Source organism: Malus domestica, chromosome 09 (genome assembly GCF_042453785.1).
Source record: "Malus domestica chromosome 09, GDT2T_hap1".
NCBI classification, from domain to species: domain Eukaryota; kingdom Viridiplantae; phylum Streptophyta; class Magnoliopsida; order Rosales; family Rosaceae; genus Malus; species Malus domestica.
Window position 1 is genome coordinate 9,054,224 of NC_091669.1, and position 18,163 is coordinate 9,072,386.

The following is an 18,163-nucleotide window of genomic DNA, read 5'->3' on the forward strand; positions in this document are numbered from 1 at the left end:
AAGAATTGTGGAGGAACCACTCAGCGAAAGAAGCTACTTGGGAAACGGAAGATCGAATGAGAGAGAGAGATACGTATCCAAGGTTATTTTATGAGTATTATGTGGATTGGTTGGTTGTATGAATTTTGGGGACGAAATTCTATAAGGAGGGAAGATTGTCACAGCCCGTCCCGGAGGTACTTTTGACCGGAATGTGAAATGACAGAATTACCCTTGACGGGTATTAAGGTATGTGTGTGTGGCTTGTTATTTGGACTAAGTAAATACTTCCTAAACTATTGGATTAAAAGTTACATGTATTTTTGTGGTTAGGGAGTTAAATAAAATGGATGGTGATGACTTGGGATGAACCACACATGTCAAACCTCTCTCTCTCTTCCTTCGAAACTGTACGGACCAAAGCACCAAATCCCTCAAAACTTCATGGATCGAAGTGGAGATTAGCACCATTGTATTCGTGAGTGTCCTACGAACTCAAATATACCATTTTCAGGTAAGAAGCCCTTCGTTTTCACGTTGAAAACTCGAGTTCCGATTTGGGTACTATTCATGAACTTTTTGTTGGTTGATTTTTAGGACAATCCAAGCTCACAGTGAGCTTAGTGAGGTCCTAAGGAAGCTCGAAGTGCTTCGTTTGAAGGTTTTGGACGTCGGGATCACTGGGTTCGACTTTGGCCGGTTTTCTTGGAATTTATACGGTGAGATTTCGTGATTTTTAGAGCCTTAAAGTAGTATAGCGTGAAACTACATGTTTAGGGCTTCATTTTGATATAAAATTCGAAGAAAATGGTTGAGAAACGAGGGAGAACAAGGCAATTGAAAATTGCCCAGTTTTCCGGCCATCGGAAAACACAGTCCGGCGAGCTTGTGAGGAAGAAGACGCGCGTGGGCGCGTGTGTACCCGTGCTTGTTCTTGGCGCGTGGGGGCGCGTGACAAGCCCAAAATTAATTCTAAAAATTTGTCGACGTTCGTGACGTCGAGTAGGTCACTGTGGTATATTCATATACCCAATTTGAGCACCGTATGAGAAGTTATTGAGAATTGTTGGTTATATGCTTTAAATAACGTTTTTATAGTATTCACCGCGGCGGCCCGCGCGGCGGCGCGTGGCCAATGGCCGCCAATGTCATTCTTAGCATGTGTTTAAGGTTCTAGGTTCAGTTTTGATAATTAATGGACGTAAATTGAGTAATTGAACCTAAGTTGGTTACGATTCGTGGTTAGGTGAAAACGTGAATTGACGATCCGACCGTTGGATCGTCACCAAACTTTGATACTTTGTAATACGTAATATTTGAGGATTATAGGAACTTACGGATTGGGAATCCGAGTTACGGATCTTCCGGAATTGGAGTTGTAAGTTCATAAAATAGAATGTTAACCGTCATTTAGTTTTGGAAATTGACGGAGATCCGACCGTTGGATGGTAATGAAATTTTAGGAAGTTGTCCTAGAGGTATATTGTGGACCTCTGGAAGTTATGGATTTGAAATTTGAGTTGCAGATCTTCCGGATCGAACTGCGTAGTTACGTGTTTTATATAAGTTATATATTCTATCGATATGATTTCTGAGATTGGATTTGATTATTGTTTTAGGCGCCGATCGTCATGACGCCTTGACGTATTGTACTAGGGAGTTGTAGGGCGAACTCCAGGTAAGTGGGCAGTATTTTCTGTTTATACCTATATGCTATTGAAATTCCCAGAAATTGAGTTTTTAATGGAAATATGTTTCTAAAATGCCATGCATGCATAATATGAATGATATGAATGATATGAGTTATACGAATTGATAATTGATGCATATATATATATATATATATATGTGTGAATTGGTGTTGTGGATGCACAGGTAAGTATCAGGTGAGTTTTATGTTATTCATGTGAATCATTGATGACGTATATTATGTTGATAGCTCATAACCTGCAATCATGGTGTTAGTGCTTATATTATTCACCTCGCACCGCACGCTCACCTTGGATCCAAGTAGGTGCATGTCGTACAGACCATGAGAGAGTTCCGACTGATAGGTGACCTTAGATTGTGTACACAGATGATTGATGAGAGAAGCACTAGAGCGTATTATTACACCATTCATGTCGTACAGACTACTTCAGGTAGTTCCGACTTATCTGCAATGTAGTGCCGTACAGGTCACCGAGGTGACTCCGGTTGGATTGGATGTTGAGCTATGGAATTAACCGTACAGGACCAACTGCAGGGTCTTCGGTTAATTCATCATTTCACCTGTTATATTGATGCATCTTTATTCTGTTGTTGATGCTTATAGCATGACATACTTTCTGGTTTGATAAAGATTTGTGAATTGAGATATTTGAAGATTTATATGCATATTATATACTATTTTTTTTTTTGGGAAAGTATACAGGTTTTACAATGAGGGGTTAGAAATGTTATTAACTGAAAGGTTTTCGAAAAACTTTGTTTTACTGACCCACTCAATTTTGTTTTGCACCCCTCCAGGTTCTATATAGCAGAGCTTTGGTGGCCACGAGGAATCCAACGGTGTTCTGATAGAATTCACAAAAGTAGGACTCACCCTCGGGTGTTTCATCTTAGTAATTGTATTTTTAAAGCTTCCAAACTGTGTAAATGGTTACGTCACTCTCACGTGACGGCCAGCATGCAGTCCTTCGGGACGGGGTGTGTCAATTTACATGAAGTTTAAACTTAGGGATTGGATGTCTCAAATTCCTAGTTTTTTTCTACGCAGAAATTCTAAATTTTTATGCTTATGAAACCAAACAAGGAAATTGATGCATATCAATTCATAAATTCTGACTTTTATTCAAATTTCAAGTTTATTTTCCTTATCCAAACACAGTGTCCATTTAGAAATAAGAAATTTCTGTTTATTTTTCAAGTTAATGCAACAACAACAACAACAAAACCTTTTCCCACTAAGTGGGGTCGGCTGTATGAATCTTAGAACGACATTGCGCTCGGTTTTGTGTCATGTCTTCCGTTAGATCCAATTTTTCAAGTTAATGCAAATCCATAAAATTGATTCTGCTGGATATGTCATTTTGATCTGCAAAATATATACATGACTTACTTCGAACTTTGGGAAACAAATCAACAGCGGCAACCCCTGCCCAGTCGAAAATATGCCTCATCCAAAGTTGCTCAGTTCCATCCCATTTTTCTATAGTTCCAAGCCCTCATAAGTCACAGATGGAAGAACTGCTGCTGATCAAGAAGCACATGTGGTCCATTGGTGGTTTTGCGGATCACTCCCTTCCCGAAATACTCGGCGATCACAGAAACCCCATCCTTTGAACTTTTAACTTGCTGGAAGAACAAATCCTGAATCGTGTAAATCGACAAAGGAAAAGAAAAGGAGGTATCTCCATCCTTCCCCATCTTTAATTATTGTCATTTTAAACCAACGACGATATATTTTACACTAAAAGTAGATGGGAGTTACACCAAGCAATATAATGCAAAAACCTAATTTGTTATAGAATTCGTCATGCACAAAATTCAAATCTAAGAAGTGAGAGGAATACTCTTTCATTTGCTTTTTCCTCGGTTAAGAAGAGCTCAGTGCTCTTTTTTCTTTTCTTTTTTTCAGATTGGGTTTTTCAGACTGCAGTTATTTTGGGTAAATATGGTTGAATTCTGATGAATTTGTGCGGGTCAAGTTTGAATTAGTTTTTATACTTCCAACCGTGTTGAATTTGGGTAAATATGGGGTTCTTTATAATGTTCAACGAAATCGACCAAGGGTTTAAATACGAGGGATGTTTTATAGGTTTTAATGGCAGTATCATCAGATTTCAACATGCTCGAGAAGGCCTTGAGTGTCCAGGAGTTCTACACTGCTGCTGATCTCGAAATGTGGGGTTTAGAATTTGAACCCAAGCCTGACTCTCTCCTGATTTACTATTTGTTCAACAAGCTCATCGGAAAGCCACTTCCAACGGTAGAGATGATCAAACACCTTGTCTCCGGGAAGAAGAATTTTCCGGATCCCACTTTTATACCGCCGGGTAATTTGTTCTATTTTTTGTCGTATACAGTTAGCTTCTTTATAATTTGAAATATTGTATGTGTGTATATACATTTATTGTATTTTAACTGTTATTTAATCAGAAAACTTCTCTTTTGGATCGGAAAAGAACAAAGCGTTCTTTTTTGTTCCATTCGTGGATGAAGAGGCTGATTCTTCCCTGAGGTTCACTGTTCGGGGGAGCTTTTGGCGGTTTTCTAGTGAGAAGAGTATTAACCATCTTCACAATGGTGAAGAGGTTCGTATCGGGACTGCAAGAACCTTTATCTTTTTTAAGAATATACAAGAGGAGGGTGGTTATGAGATGGTTGAATATAAGCTTCTGAACTCTAAGGCCCTTGGAATCGATCCAAGGCTGATACAATCAAGATCGTTCAATGATCTGGTATATTGAACACTTAATTAATTTCAATTTCAGTTATAATTATTATGTTTGAACAGATAATAATTATTATTAATGTTAGTTTATAGTTCTTAATTGTTTTATTGATATTGCTTCTCTTCTCTGTCTTATAGCTCCAACTCTACTCCATCGTTGCCATTACATGCCATGACGGCAATTTGGAGAAGATCAAGAAGGGTATCGTGGCCCCTGCGCTGCTTACTGGTGGAGGTCATCAGATTATTCTGCCTCCCGATGCCGACATTGGAGCCAAGGAATCCATTGCTCCGCTTATCGACCACATCTCAGTCAACCCAGACAGCCGGGCTCCAAGTCCCGCTCCTCAACTTGGATTATTTGGACTAGAAACGGTTTCCGTTCTTGCACGCACCACGGGGGCTGCTGGGGAAGCTTCCACCTCCTAAGTCAGCAAAATTTTTGTAGTTATCAGACATGTTTTTCAATTTTGTTTAGCTGTTTGGTCGAGTTGTGCCTTTTGTGTTCTGCATGCATGATTGTGTTTGTGCAGCGAGACAAGAAAACTATGAATTTGAAACCGTGGTTCTGTAGTTTTGTTATGTTCAGATGTTCATTTTCTCGGTGAACCTTCGTCCTGCCATTTGAAATTCTTCACCCGGATCTTTCTTTATCCGATGTTCAGTTTTGTTAATTAGTTCTAACATTGAGCGCATTGGAGAATTCGGAATCGGATCATTAGGGTGAATTGTGTTATGGTTGGGAGTCCCCATATGGAGGGCAGGGCACACACCACACAGTTGTTTCAAGCTGTTACTGGTATGTTCCTCATCAGAGTGACCTTTGAAGGTGCCGGTTGAGAATTCAAACACACCTGATCGGGATGCTCAGCTGTTTGTGGAGGAGGCTGATCCAACAAGACGACGTTTTGGGCTGTGAAGAAGATTCATAGGAATGCAAATCCGAATTCCCAATTCATGATCATCTAATAAGACTCTAGACCTGAACCATTACGCATGTCATTTGTAGGAGAAATTTGGTGATCTGGGGTTTGCAGCAATACTGGGTTAGAACCATTTCATTAACACATTCGACTATAAGTACGCCCTGAGTATATGGCGCCCGAGCCTTTAGCCTATAACAAGGTGACCGATCGGGAGGTGAATATGTGCACTGTTAATTTTGTACTTGCCATCTTTAGATTTGAGAATCTCAATTCTCTGAGCATGCATGTATAGGGTTAAAAACAAAATGGTTATCAGAACCCAAAAATGAAAACTAAAGGTTAAAAATGAAATGATCGTCAAACGGAACCTAATATGGTCATTCTACAAAGATAGCAATTCGGGGACTCGTCTTTGCTCCAAACAGATCGAGGAGAACAAGGGTCACTAGCCTTTCCATAATCACAATGCCATTTACTCCCGACTTAGAAATAAAATATCAAAGAACAATGCCATCTACTCACAAATTTCGGTTTCTTTTTGGAGTTAATGCAGATCCACAAAATTGTTTCAGGATACACCATTTTGATCTGCAAAAAATATCACTAACTAGAAAATTTTAGGAAACAAAACAGCAGCAGCAATCCCAGTCGAAAAATGCCGATTGAAGAAAAACCAAAATTGCTCAGCTCCATCCCATGTTTCTATAGTTCCCAGCCCTCATAAGTCACAGCTTGAAGAACTGCTGCCGATCAAGAAGCACCTGTGGGTCCATTAGTGGTTTTGCTGATCACCCCCTTCCCAAAATACTCGGCGATCACAGAAAAACCATCCTTTGAACTTTTAACTTGCTGGAAGAACCGATCCTGATCTTTGGAGTTCTGCTCTAGACTTCTTTTTGTTTCGAGAACAGATTTGTATTCAGGAGCACATACAGGACACTCCTTCTCATTATCCCCGAGGCAACGCTGATGGAACGAGTGGATACACATAAAATGCACAGCTGGGAGATCGAGGGTGAAAGTGCATGCAGTGCACTTGCTGAGCTGAAAGATTCTGGCATTTGTCCTAAGATCCTGAATTTCGTTTCTCATTGCAGATGTGGTTTCCTGAACAATGAAAGGATTCATTAGATAACCTCTCTCACACGCACACAACCACACATTGTTTGGATTGAAACCTAAAAGGGCATGAAGTATAATTTTGTTCGGCAGATTTTATTTATTGACAAAGATTCAGGTTTTATTTATTAACCCACACACAAAGTAATATTCTTATCAGAAATCATGAAGAGCACCATCATGTATCTGAATGTATCTTTCGTGACAAAGACTCAGCTTCACTTTCTGGGTTAACATGTAAAGAACTATTTTCATACCAAACATGTTTGGTAATTTCCGTTGTTTAAACCTTATTTTCTATTTTAAATTTCCTCAGATTAGTTTTTTACTCGCTAAATACTATGCCAATTTCCTACAAAGAACATTGGTTACAAGAACGTTGAAAGATCAAGTCCTACTATCCCTAGATTTGTGATGCACATGTCATAGCTATTTAAATTACTAGAGCATTTTTCCCTTTTTTCTGTGCAGTTTCACTCTTCTTAGCCAACACCTTCTTTAAGAAGAGAGAAGAACATGTGATCACCTACAAGAGTGGGTCGTCAAAAACACAAATAGATTTTCTTCTAATGAGGAAAGGGGATCGTATAACTTGTAAGGATTGCAAAGTTATACCAGGAGAGAGCGTGGCTAATCAACATCGCTTGTTGGTGATGGATGTACATATCAAAAGAGTAAGACAAAAGAACAAGACTTGGAAGTGCCCAAGAACTAGATGGTGGAATCTAAAAGAAGAAAAACAAGCCATTTTCAAAGAGAAGGTAATCACCCAATGTGTGTGGGATAGAGAGGGGGAAGCTAGCCAAATGTGGGATTCCATGGCTAGTTGTATCCGAAAAGTAGCAAAAGAGGTATTAGGAGAGTCCAAGGGCTTTGCCCCACACCAAAAGGAATCTTGGTGGTGGAATGAGGAGGTACAAACAAAGGTGAAGGCTAAGAAGGAATGTTGTAAAGCCTTATACAAGGAGAGGACCGATGAAAATGGTGAAAGGTATAGAAAAGCGAAGCAAGAGGCGAAGAAAGCTGTCAGAGAAGCTAAGTTAGCGGCTTACGACGATATGTATAAACGACTAGATACCAAAGAAGGAGAGTTGGATATCTATAAACTAGCTAGAGCAAGGGAAAAGAAGACAAGGGACCTAAACCAAGTGAGGTGCATCAAGGATGAGGATGGAAAGGTTCTTGCTACAGAGAACGCGGTTAAAGACAGATGGAGAGGTTATTTTCATAATCTTTTCAATGAAGGACATGAAAGGAGTGCTTCTTTAGGGGAGTTGAGTAACTCAGAAGAGTGTAGAAACTACTCCTTTTATCGTCGAATCCGGAAGGAAGAAGTGGTTGTAGCTTTGAAGAAGATGAAGCATAGAAAAGCAATAGGCCCAGACGATATACCAATCGAAGTGTGGAAAGTTTTGGGAGAGACAGGTATAACATGGCTCACTGACCTTTTCAATAGGATTTTGAAAACGAAGAAGATGCCAAATGAGTGGCGAACGAGCACTTTGGTGCCTATCTACAAGAATAAGGGCGACGTACAAAATTGCATGAACTATAGGGGTATTAAGCTAATGAGTCATACAATGAAGCTCTGGGAGAGAGTCATTGAGCATAGATTGAGGCAAGAGACACGAGTTTCGGACAACCAATTCGGGTTCATGCCAGGGCGCTCAACCATGGAGGCAATCTATCTCTTACGAAGATTGATGGAAAGATATAGAGATGGGAAAAAGGATTTACACATGGTCTTTATAGATTTGGAAAAAGCGTATGATAGGGTCCCAAGAGACATTCTTTGGAGGATTTTAGAGAAGAAAGGAGTACGAGTAGCATATATCCAAGCTATAAAGGATATGTATGAAGGAGCAAAGACCGCCGTAAGAACTCATGAAGGACAAACCGAAAGCTTTCCCATAACTGTAGGATTACATCAAGGCTCATCCTTAAGTCCTTACCTTTTTGCGTTGGTAATGGATGAGTTAACAGGACATATTCAAGATGATATTCCTTGGTGTATGCTTTTCGCAGACGATATAGTGTTGATAGATGAAACTCAGGAAGGGGTAAATGCAAAGCTTAACCTTTGGAGAGAAGTGTTGGAATCTAAAGGTCTTCGCCTCAGCCGATCAAAGACAGAATATATGGAGTGCAAGTTCAGTGCAAATGGAGGCCAAAACGAGTTAGGGATGAGGATCGGAGATCAAGAAATACCAAAGAGCGACCGTTTTCGTTACCTAGGATCTATCTTGCAAAAGAACGGAGAATTAGATGGAGATCTCAACCATAGAATACAAGCTGGATGGATGAAGTGGAAGAGTGCATCCGGCGTGTTGTGTGACCGCCGTATGCCACTGAAGCTCAAGGGAAAATTTTATAGGACGGCAATAAGGCCGGCAATGCTGTATGGCACAGAATGTTGGGCGGTGAAACATCAACACGTACACAAAATGGGTGTAGCGGAGATGAGGATGCTTCGTTGGATGTGTGGGCACACGAGAAAGGATAAGATTAGGAATGAGGATATCCGGGGTAAAGTAGGAGTAGCCGAAATTGAAGGAAAGATGAGAGAAAATCGGTTACGGTGGTTTGGACATGTGCAAAGAAGGCCTACTGACGCTCCGATTAGAAGATGCGACTATGGGACAGAGGTTCAGGGCCGAAGGGGTAGAGGAAGACCTAGGAAAACTTTGGAAGAGACTCTAAGAAAAGACTTAGAGTACTTGGATCTAACGAAGGACATGACACAGGATCGAGCACAATGGCGTTCTAAGATTCATATAGCCGATCCCACTCAGTGACTTGGATTTTCCAAGTCTCCAACCAAGAAGTTTTCCTCACTCGGGAAATTAAGGGAACACTACCCCAACCTACATGCTCCACTCAGAAAGCTTCAACATACAAGCTTCAACAAAAGAAAATTCAAAGAACTTAGCGAAGAAGGCTTTGGTGTATTTAACACAATACGTTGAAATGAAGGAAAGCTTATTTATTGATATCCCCGATAAGCTACAAATATGTACATATACATGAGTCAAAATAAACACACAAGAGGGAGCCTTCACAAAGGTTGCTTAGGAGAAGTCTCAGCAGTCGGTAGAGCCCCAGAAAGAGAAGGCACCGGAGGGGGATCATTTGGAGCCTCAGTACTGGACAGAACCCTAGAAGGAGGAGGCATCAGAGGTTGATCATTTGGAGCTTCATTACGCGGTACAGCCCCAGAAGACGAAGGCAATAAATGCCTTTGGAACAAACCCACAAATCTCTGATGATCAAGTAAAACCTGACCATCAGTTTCCTTCATCTGGTCAAGCTTCCTTTTCATGTTTGTAGCATAGTCATGTGCGAGCCGGTGCAACTGTTTATTCTCATGCTTGAGCCCTCTAATCTCCTGTTTGAGACTCATCACTTCAGCCGCCAATGATTCAACTTGGCGGGTTCGAGCAAATAGGCGTTGTGCCATATTAGACACAGAACCTGCACACTGAACACTGAGAGCCAGCGAATCCTTAACAGCTAACTCATCAGACCGTTTGGAAAGTAGTCTGTTATCTTTGGGAGTGAGAAGGTTCCTGGCCACCACCGCAGCGGTCATATCATTCTTCATCACGGAATCCCCAACGGTAAGAGGACCAGTTGGGGAGACGAAGGATGGGCGCCATATGTTGTCTGGAGAAGGCGGGGCTGCCTCTTCAACAAGGTTCAAGTCAAAACGACGGTCGGAGGGGCCAGACATTTTCAAAGGTGTTGAAGAGAGAAGAGGTCGGACAAATCAAGATCTTAGAAGTGCAAGAATGAAGCTTCTACTGGTGGAGATTCAAGTGTGCTTTGGAACTTAATGCCAGCCCCTATAAAAATCTGCACTCGACGGAGCTTCAGAAATCAAAGAGGCGCCTGCTCAGAAATCGAAGAGGCGTTTGCTTTCTCAAAAGCTGGGCTGCTTAGAGATCACGAGGGTTGATCTTAGAAATCGAAGAGCCGTTTGCTTTCTCAAAAGTTGGGCTGCTCAAAGACCACGAAGGCCGATCTCAGAAATCGAAGAGGCGCTCGCTTTCTCAAAAGCTGGGCTCCCTAGAGACCACGAGGGCCGATCTCAGAAATCGAAGAGGCACCTACTTTTCCAGCCTTGTCAGCACCTGTCACACGCACACTCAGCTTTGCGGAAATTATGGGCATTCTGTCAAAGACTTCTGGGGAAGTAGAAAACACATGAATCTTACTGTTCAATCACCCACTTCCCACACGCAACAATAGCTCATGGGTACCACAGATAACTTTGCCAAAGTTCTCTGCCAAAGTTGAGCACGTGAAGCTTGCAGCTCCCACTACATCGCTCTGACCAAGAAGGGTAAAAGAATAGCAAAGAAACAGCACTAACAAAGTTTAGACCCATAAATTTTGAAGGTCTAGCTACCATATTATTACCCACAAGGGTAAAGGAACAGTACCACTGCTGGATAATTGGAAAGTCCATGTATGTCAACCTCTGTGCTTCGTGGCAAGGTAGACTAGCAAACATGCCCAACCTTTACTCACATTCGAGAAAACACTCCCAATAAGATTGCTTGCTCCAAAATCGAAGAGGCACCGTCCTCCGAATCTAAAGAGCCAGACTCCCAACATGACTACTTTCTTAAAAATCGAAGAGAGGGTAAAGGAACAGTACCATTGCTGGATAATTGGAAAGTCCCTGTGTGTCAACCTCTGTGCTTCGTGGCAAGGTAGACTAGCAAACATGCCCAACCTTTACTCACATTCGAGAAAACACCCCCAACAAGATTGCTTGCTCCAAAATCGAAGAGGCACCGCCCTCCGAATCTCGAGAGCCACTCTCCCAACATGATTACTTTCTCAAAAATCGAAGAGACACTGCTCCCCGAATCTCGAGAGCCAGACCCCCAGCATGATTGCTTTCTCAAAAATCGGTGAGGCACCGTTCTCCGAATCAATCGAAGAGGCGCTCGCTTTCTCAAAAGCTGGGCTGCTCAGAGACCACGAGGGCCGATCTCAGAAATCAAAGAGGCACCTACTTTTCTAGCCTTGTCAGCACCTGTCACACGCACACTCAGCTTTGCAGAAATTATGGGCATTCTGTCGAAGACTTCTGGTGAAGTAGAAAGCACATGAATCTTACTGTTCAATCACCCACTTCCCACACGCAACAATAACTCATGGGTACCACAGATCACTTTGCCAAAGTTCTCTGCCAAAGTTGAGCACGTGAAGCTTGCAGCTCCCACTACATCGCTCTGACCAAGAAATGTAAAAGAATAGCAAAGAAACAGCACTAACAAAGTTTAGACACATAAATTTTGAAGGTCTAGCTACCATATTATTACCCACAATGGTAAAGGAACAGTACCACTGCTGGATAATTGGAAAGTCCCTGTGTGTCAACCTCTGTGCTTCGTGGCAAGGTAGACTAGCAAACATGCCCAACCTTTACTCACATTCGAGAAAACAGTCCCAACAAGATTGCTTGCTCCAAAATCGAAGAGGCACCGTCCTCCGAATCTCGAGAGCCAGACTCCCAACATGACTACTTTCTCAAAATCGAAGAGAGGGTAAAGGAACAGTACCATTGCTGGATAATTGGAAAGTCCCTATGTGTCAACCTTTGTGCTTCGTGGCAAGGTAGACTAGCAAACATGTCCAACCTTTACTCACATTCGAGACAACACTCCCAACAAGATTGCTTGCTCCAAAATCGAAGAGGCACCGCCCTCCGAATCTCGAGAGCCAGACTCCCAACATGATTACTTCCTCAAAAATCGAAGAGACACTGCTCTCCGAATCTCGAGAGTCAGACCCCCAACATGATTGCTTTCTCAAAAATCGAAGAGGCATCGTTCTCCGAATCTCGAGAGCCAGATACCACAGACCACTTTTTCAAAGTGCTCTGACAGAGTTAAAACATGTGAAACTGGCAGCTCCCACTACCGTGCTATGACCAAGCAGGGTAAAGGAATAGCATTACTACTTGTTGTTAGGGAGACTCCTATATATGTCGACCTCCATCCCCAACGGACAGGCAGACCTGCAAAAATGCTCAACCCTTCATCATATCTGAGAGGGCACTCCCAACAAAGCCTTTCGAAATATTCAGCTTTCTTTCCCCCCGATAATACCTCTGCAAACAAGCTATACTAGAGCAAGAATATCTCATATCATCAGGGTTAAAAGCAAGAGTATCCCATATCATGCTTTTTCCCTGTTTTTTCTTTTGACCTTGTTTTTACCTGCAAGACAAGGAGAAAGAGAGCAATCAGTCAGCACTTGGAATCAAGCTTCCAGCCAGGAACTGACTGCCTGGAACCCCTTACCTGATTACTTACCTGGCATTGCTCTCGAGTACTCATCTTCAACATCTTATGTTTCCAGGGAAGATTCCGCATCTGCTTGAGGAACAGATAGGGCAAGTGCGAAGGATACAAGGAAGCATGTGGAGACAAGCGTAACAGCACACGTGCCGATACATCAATTACTCTGTCAAAAGCAAAAGTATCCCATATCAGCAGGGTGGAACGTACTCTAGATTTGATGGACTTGTTTTGACCCTCAAATTCTTCAGTCGGCCTTATACTCTGGAGGAAACCAGAAAACCCTCCAGCTCAGTTCAAGAATAAGCCTGTGGAAAGTTACTTCTTCAAAAGCAAAAGTATCCCATATCATCTCTTCTCATTTTTCTTCTCTTTATCCTTCATGCTGCTGCAAGATGGGGAGAAGGTGAACAATCAGTCGGAGCTCTGATTGCTTACCTTGTCTGTCACCTCTTTCAGCAGACCCCCTAGCTCGGCGACTTGGGGGACTCCTACTACATGGTTTGTATCGCGCTTGACCAAGCCTAAAACTACAAGTAAGCTTCAAGTGAAATTGATACATTACCTTGTGCATCTCCACCAGTTAAAGATACCACCCCTGGATGGAGGAAGAGTACTTCCAGAGAAGATGCCACATCTACCTATGAGACAGATAAGGCAAGTCAAGACGACACCACACTCTGATACTTAGAAGTTTCGTGATTACGAGATCATTCTCCCACAATATTTCCTAATGTCATTTGTACTAAATCATTCACTCGTACTCACTAAAGGAGAGCTTGAACCTATGTACTTGTGTAAACCCTTCACAATTAATGAGAACTCTTCTATTCCGTGGACGTAGCCAATCTGGGTGAACCACGTACATCTTGTGTTTGCTTTCCTATCTCTATCCATTTATATACTTATCCACACTAATGACCGGAGCAATCTAGCGAAGATCACAAAAAGCGACCGTTTTCGTTACCTATGATCTATCTTGCAAGAGAACGGAGAATTAGATGGAGATCTCAACCATAGAATACGAGCTGGATGGAAAGAGTGCATCCGGCGTGTTGTGTGACCGTCGTAGGCCACTGAAGCTCAAGGGAAAATTTTATAGGACGGCAATAAGGCCAGCGATGTTGTATGGCAGAGAATGTTGGGTGGTGAAGCATCAACACGTACACAAAATGGGTGTAGCGGAGATGAGGATGCTTCGTGGGATGTGTGGGCACACGAGAAAGGATAAGATTGGGAATGAGGATATCCGAGGTACAGTAGGAGTAGCCGAAATTGTAGGAAAGATGAGAGAAAATCGGCTCTGGTGATTTGGACATGTGCAAAGAAGGCCGACTGACGCTCCGGTTCGAAGATGTGACTACGGGACAGAGGTTCAGGGCCGAAGGGGTAGAGGAAGACCTAGGAAAACTTTGGAAGAGACTCTAAGAAAAGACTTAGAGTACTTGGATCTAACGGAGGACATGACACAAAACCGAGCGCAATGGCGTTCTAGGATTCATATAGCCGACCCCACTTAGTGGGAAAAGGCTTTGTTGTTGTTGTTGTTGTTGTTGTTGTTCTGTGCAGTTTCAGACCTAACTAGAATCCCATGCAACATTATCTGATACACTGCTTTGACAAGATTACACTCGTCATTCGTGCCATTACAAAAGTTTCCAAGGAACACGTAAATAAGAAACATAAAATGTTAACCAACTTTTACTGGAAGCAAGCGAAATGAACAAAAGAGGTACAATAAATAAATTCACAATGACAGCTGCAGTAAGGACTAACCTGATACTTTTCAATTGCTCGACGGTCCTCTTCGATCAGCTTTGATTCTTGTTCAAGCTTTCTGGCAATGTAATCCTTAATGACAGAGAGTGTGAGACATGGATTTCTGGACAAAGTTTGAAGAACAATAATAGGAGGCAATATGTCATCCCTTTCTATATATGTCAAAACTTCCTTCACTTCTTTGGAGCAATCTTCTCCAAGTTCACCAAAATATTTTAGCAGATCTGCCCAAAGAGTGGGGTCCCCACCCTTCCCTGAATCCCCTAGTCGTTTGCAGCAATCAATCAAACCCTCATGGTCATGAGCTTGCATGTAGCAAGCAATCACCTCTTTATACAGTTTCAATTTTTCATAGAGATACAACAGGCCTTCCTTAAATGCATTCATTTCACAAAGAATTACGGCAAGGTCAACATCATAAAGCGGAAATTCCAGGTCAGATGGCCATGCACTCTTAAGAAGTCGTAGCCCTTTCTGTTGCTTTTCAAAACGGTCCTTTTCCTTGTTTGAATCTTTGGTATCAGCAATCAATTTCCCATTGGACTGGCTTCTTGATGTTGCAGCTGCACCTGATCTAGCCCTGAGATTAAGATCTTCACCATTGCTAGCTTGTGATATTGATGGGAAGCTCAAGTCAGTGGACAAGTACAACTCCAAGAGCGTGTTATGGATTTCTACTTGTGCAGGAGAGTCCTTGACCTTGTCGGTATATTTTTCAAGAAAATCCATAAGCCAGGGAAGATGATGGGTGAAGATGTTGAGAAAATCAACCGGAGATGGCAACATTGTCAGGTATGAACCATTAGCGGCTCCTCTCTTGGATGATTCACCATCCTCAGTGCACAGCCTCATGAGTATCTCAATTGTTTCCACAGGCTTGTGCTCTATAAGAATCTTACCATACTCTTTCACTGTCACTCCAGCTTGGCTTGGTTCAAGGCTTGAAATATATTGCAAAGCTTCCTCATATCGGCCAAGATCTTCAAGTAAGATCTTTAAGTACCATTCGTGCTTCCCAGCCTTTTTAGCAACATACATTGCATGCTCATGGTAGTTGGTGGCACGGCAGACTCTTATTGCAGTCTCCACATCAAATTTATGTTCCCCAACACCATCCTCACTTTTAATGAACACATTTAGTTTGTCAACATCTTTCAATTTTGTATAGCAATTCAGTAGAAGAGTGGTATGATCTTTGGAAGCAAGCCCCTTCTCATGCAATTTTTCCAAGTAATTTGTAAGGTTGTAGATTCGTTGTGCATCTAGAAACTTCTGTATCACATAAGAAGGCTCGAGGTGACCAATGGTATGGATATACTGTGCCATTGCCTCATCATAATCTTGCTTGCTATATAGATGATCCCCATACTTTCTCAGCACTTCTGCAGTTGCGGCAGCATCCGCTTGCTGACTTTGAACAAGGTTGATGGCAACAGTATAAAGATTCTTCTTAAAGAGCATATCTAACTTGCTCTCCATATCCTTCTCCCCAATGCACAAAGCTGATTTGTCAGCCATGATAAGTATTATGTTGCCCCATTCACAAAGCATGTGAGAAACCTCTTTGACCGCTAGGCTGTGAGCGATTAAACGGTTCTTCAAGTCATAAATGTTGAAAGTGTTGCTGTTATTTCTTTGATCTGCAATAACACAAAGAAGGTATCCACGAAACCACCCTAAAAATTTCTTTTCTCCTTCAAAAGCCCAACATGGTCCACGCCCATCAACTTCATAAAAATACACGGCCTCAGGTCGACCAATTATCAACTCCTGTCACAATAAGTAAATAAATAAAATGCTAAGGCGTACAAAAACATACACCAACGGAAAAAGGAAGTAGAATTGCGTACCAAGCGATCACTCATTGCAACACTGTTCATATTACTTCCAATCTGATCTAGGGTCTGCCGCCTTGTGTTTGAGGGTTGATTCTGCAAGATGAACAAGCTCACAGAGGAAGGAGTTACAGCAAACAACTGAAGAGCTTGACCGTCCACTCTGAACCCCAGTCCCGTAATTGAGGACTGGCTCTTGTCAGAATGGATTTCCACCTGAAGCTTAAACCGGGTGATTCGTTCTCGAGCAATATCCCCTTTAATGCAGTAAATCGAACCATTATCCAAGCCAATAGCTATAAGCAGTATCGGAGGTGCCTCCTCTAGTACTAAAAATGATGTAATCTGCAGTAATAAACAATGACTCGATTCAAAACCCTATTGTCTCTATCAAATTCGGGGGTTCACAAATTCCAATGGGCAGAAATACTACCTTTGCTTCAGGAAATTGGTTGGTGAATATCCGCAAGATTCCAATGCAATCAGGGCTCGTTGTGCTTGAGCTCGTGCCCTCGGACTGCATTCTATCCAGGTCGAAAACCTTGAGGCACATTGCCGATTGCTGCGGAGTAATTTGTTCATCTTCTCCAATTGTCACCAAATAGTTGCGTTGCTGATTTCACAACAACAAGAGCAAAATTAACACACTTTTCACCTCCTAATCACTCTCTAAACAAATTAAAAACTAATCCTAATATTAAACATCAAAAGTTCAACAAAATTCCAATTTTCTCTTTTCCTGTTTTTCCGTTTGTCACATTTTCCCGAGAAACAAACAGAAAATGACCAAATCCAGACAAAATGTTGCGAGAGGAGGCTGACCTTGAGCTGCTGAAGGAAGAGCGCGGAGGAGGAGTGAGCTTGGAATCCGTAGCTGAAGTTGAGGCCGCGGTCCAGGAAGCTGACGGTGCCGTCGTCGCAGCCGATCACCACCTTCCCTCTGCCGCTCGAGCAACACTCGATCTTCCCTTCCACCTCCTCGGGAATCGCGCACTTTCCCGCCAATTTCTCCTCGAAGAACTCGAATTTCCTCCACTGGTACATTTCGAGAAGCTCTTTTCGGTTTTTTCAGCAAATTTAACGAGCTCGCCGGATCGGACGGCACTGATTTCTCGAGCTGAGATCGGCGGCCAAAAGCCGAATACTTGGCGCCAAAAACTCAGAAAGATTATACCTTTCTCTCTCTTCTCTCTCTCTCTCTCTCTCTCTCTCTCTCTTACCCTGAAATTCGTCTTCCTCCTTTTCTCAGGTAATCGGGTCGGGTTGTACGGCCGTCCCAGAAGAATAACGGTATTTCGGATGAGCAAGAAAGCGTAAACGACGCCGTATGTGTAAAATTATTCAGTTTTCTTAATTTGGGCACATTCTTGTAGAAGCCCAATTTCCTTCAGACATGGGTGAGAAGTAAGGCCCGTACTGAAACTACTAAAACCCAGTGTAAAGTGATTTTCGCATATCGATTTTCTCACGACAAGATATTATAAACCTTGTTGTTTTTTTTACTAATAATTGTTTGATATGAAATTTTGATTTAGTATCTATTTCGACTAAATAGAAATTAGGTATCACTAGACCAAATAATATTGAAGAACTTTCTAATTTCCAGTTCACCTTCTTTGTACCAAGCAAAACTTCGAACTTATATATGAAATTCTAATTTTCAAAGTAAAATTATTATTAACATTCTAAATAAGTCATTTTACATCCTCTTTTTCTCTTAATTTTTATGAAGAATGAGTGCTTGACATTAATTTTTTTTTTTAAAGTGCTTAGTAA

At 41.9% G+C, this 18,163-nt stretch overlaps 2 protein-coding genes across 2 annotated transcripts; one reads left to right on the plus strand and one right to left on the minus strand.

Moving 5' to 3' along the window:
• Positions 1-3,080: 3,080 nt before the first annotated feature.
• LOC103422904 (uncharacterized) lies at positions 3,081-5,023 on the plus strand. Its single transcript, XM_008360966.4, has 4 exons — positions 3,081-3,367; positions 3,779-4,016; positions 4,120-4,421; positions 4,553-5,023. Exons 2-4 carry the CDS (start codon positions 3,785-3,787, stop codon positions 4,841-4,843), a joined length of 825 nt encoding a protein of 274 aa, XP_008359188.3. The 5' UTR covers positions 3,081-3,367; positions 3,779-3,784; the 3' UTR covers positions 4,844-5,023.
• A 768-nt stretch (positions 5,024-5,791) lies between these two features.
• Positions 5,792-17,730, minus strand: LOC103421696 (vacuolar protein-sorting-associated protein 11 homolog). Its single transcript, XM_008359737.4, has 5 exons — positions 17,210-17,730; positions 16,821-17,000; positions 16,403-16,732; positions 14,550-16,322; positions 5,792-6,447 (listed from the first exon to the last, which is right to left on the minus strand). The coding sequence occupies exons 1-5, from the start codon at positions 17,429-17,431 to the stop codon at positions 6,091-6,093; spliced, it is 2,862 nt and encodes a 953-aa protein (XP_008357959.3). The 5' UTR covers positions 17,432-17,730; the 3' UTR covers positions 5,792-6,090.
• Between the last annotated feature and the right edge of the window lie 433 nt (positions 17,731-18,163).

Coding starts and splice junctions, on each gene's coding strand:
- LOC103422904 (XM_008360966.4), top strand. CDS start 3,785: ATGGCAGTATCATCAGATTTCAACATGCTCGAGAAGGCCTTGAGTGTC. Junction 4,017..4,119: donor TCCCACTTTTATACCGCCGG/GTAATTTGTTCT, acceptor TTATTTAATCAG/AAAACTTCTCTTTTGGATCG. Junction 4,422..4,552: donor CAAGATCGTTCAATGATCTG/GTATATTGAACA, acceptor TCTGTCTTATAG/CTCCAACTCTACTCCATCGT.
- LOC103421696 (XM_008359737.4), bottom strand. CDS start 17,431: ATGTACCAGTGGAGGAAATTCGAGTTCTTCGAGGAGAAATTGGCGGGA. Junction 16,733..16,820: donor ACCAATTTCCTGAAGCAAAG/GTAGTATTTCTG, acceptor TTATTACTGCAG/ATTACATCATTTTTAGTACT. Junction 6,448..14,549: donor GAGCAATTGAAAAGTATCAG/GTTAGTCCTTAC, acceptor TTCATTGTTCAG/GAAACCACATCTGCAATGAG.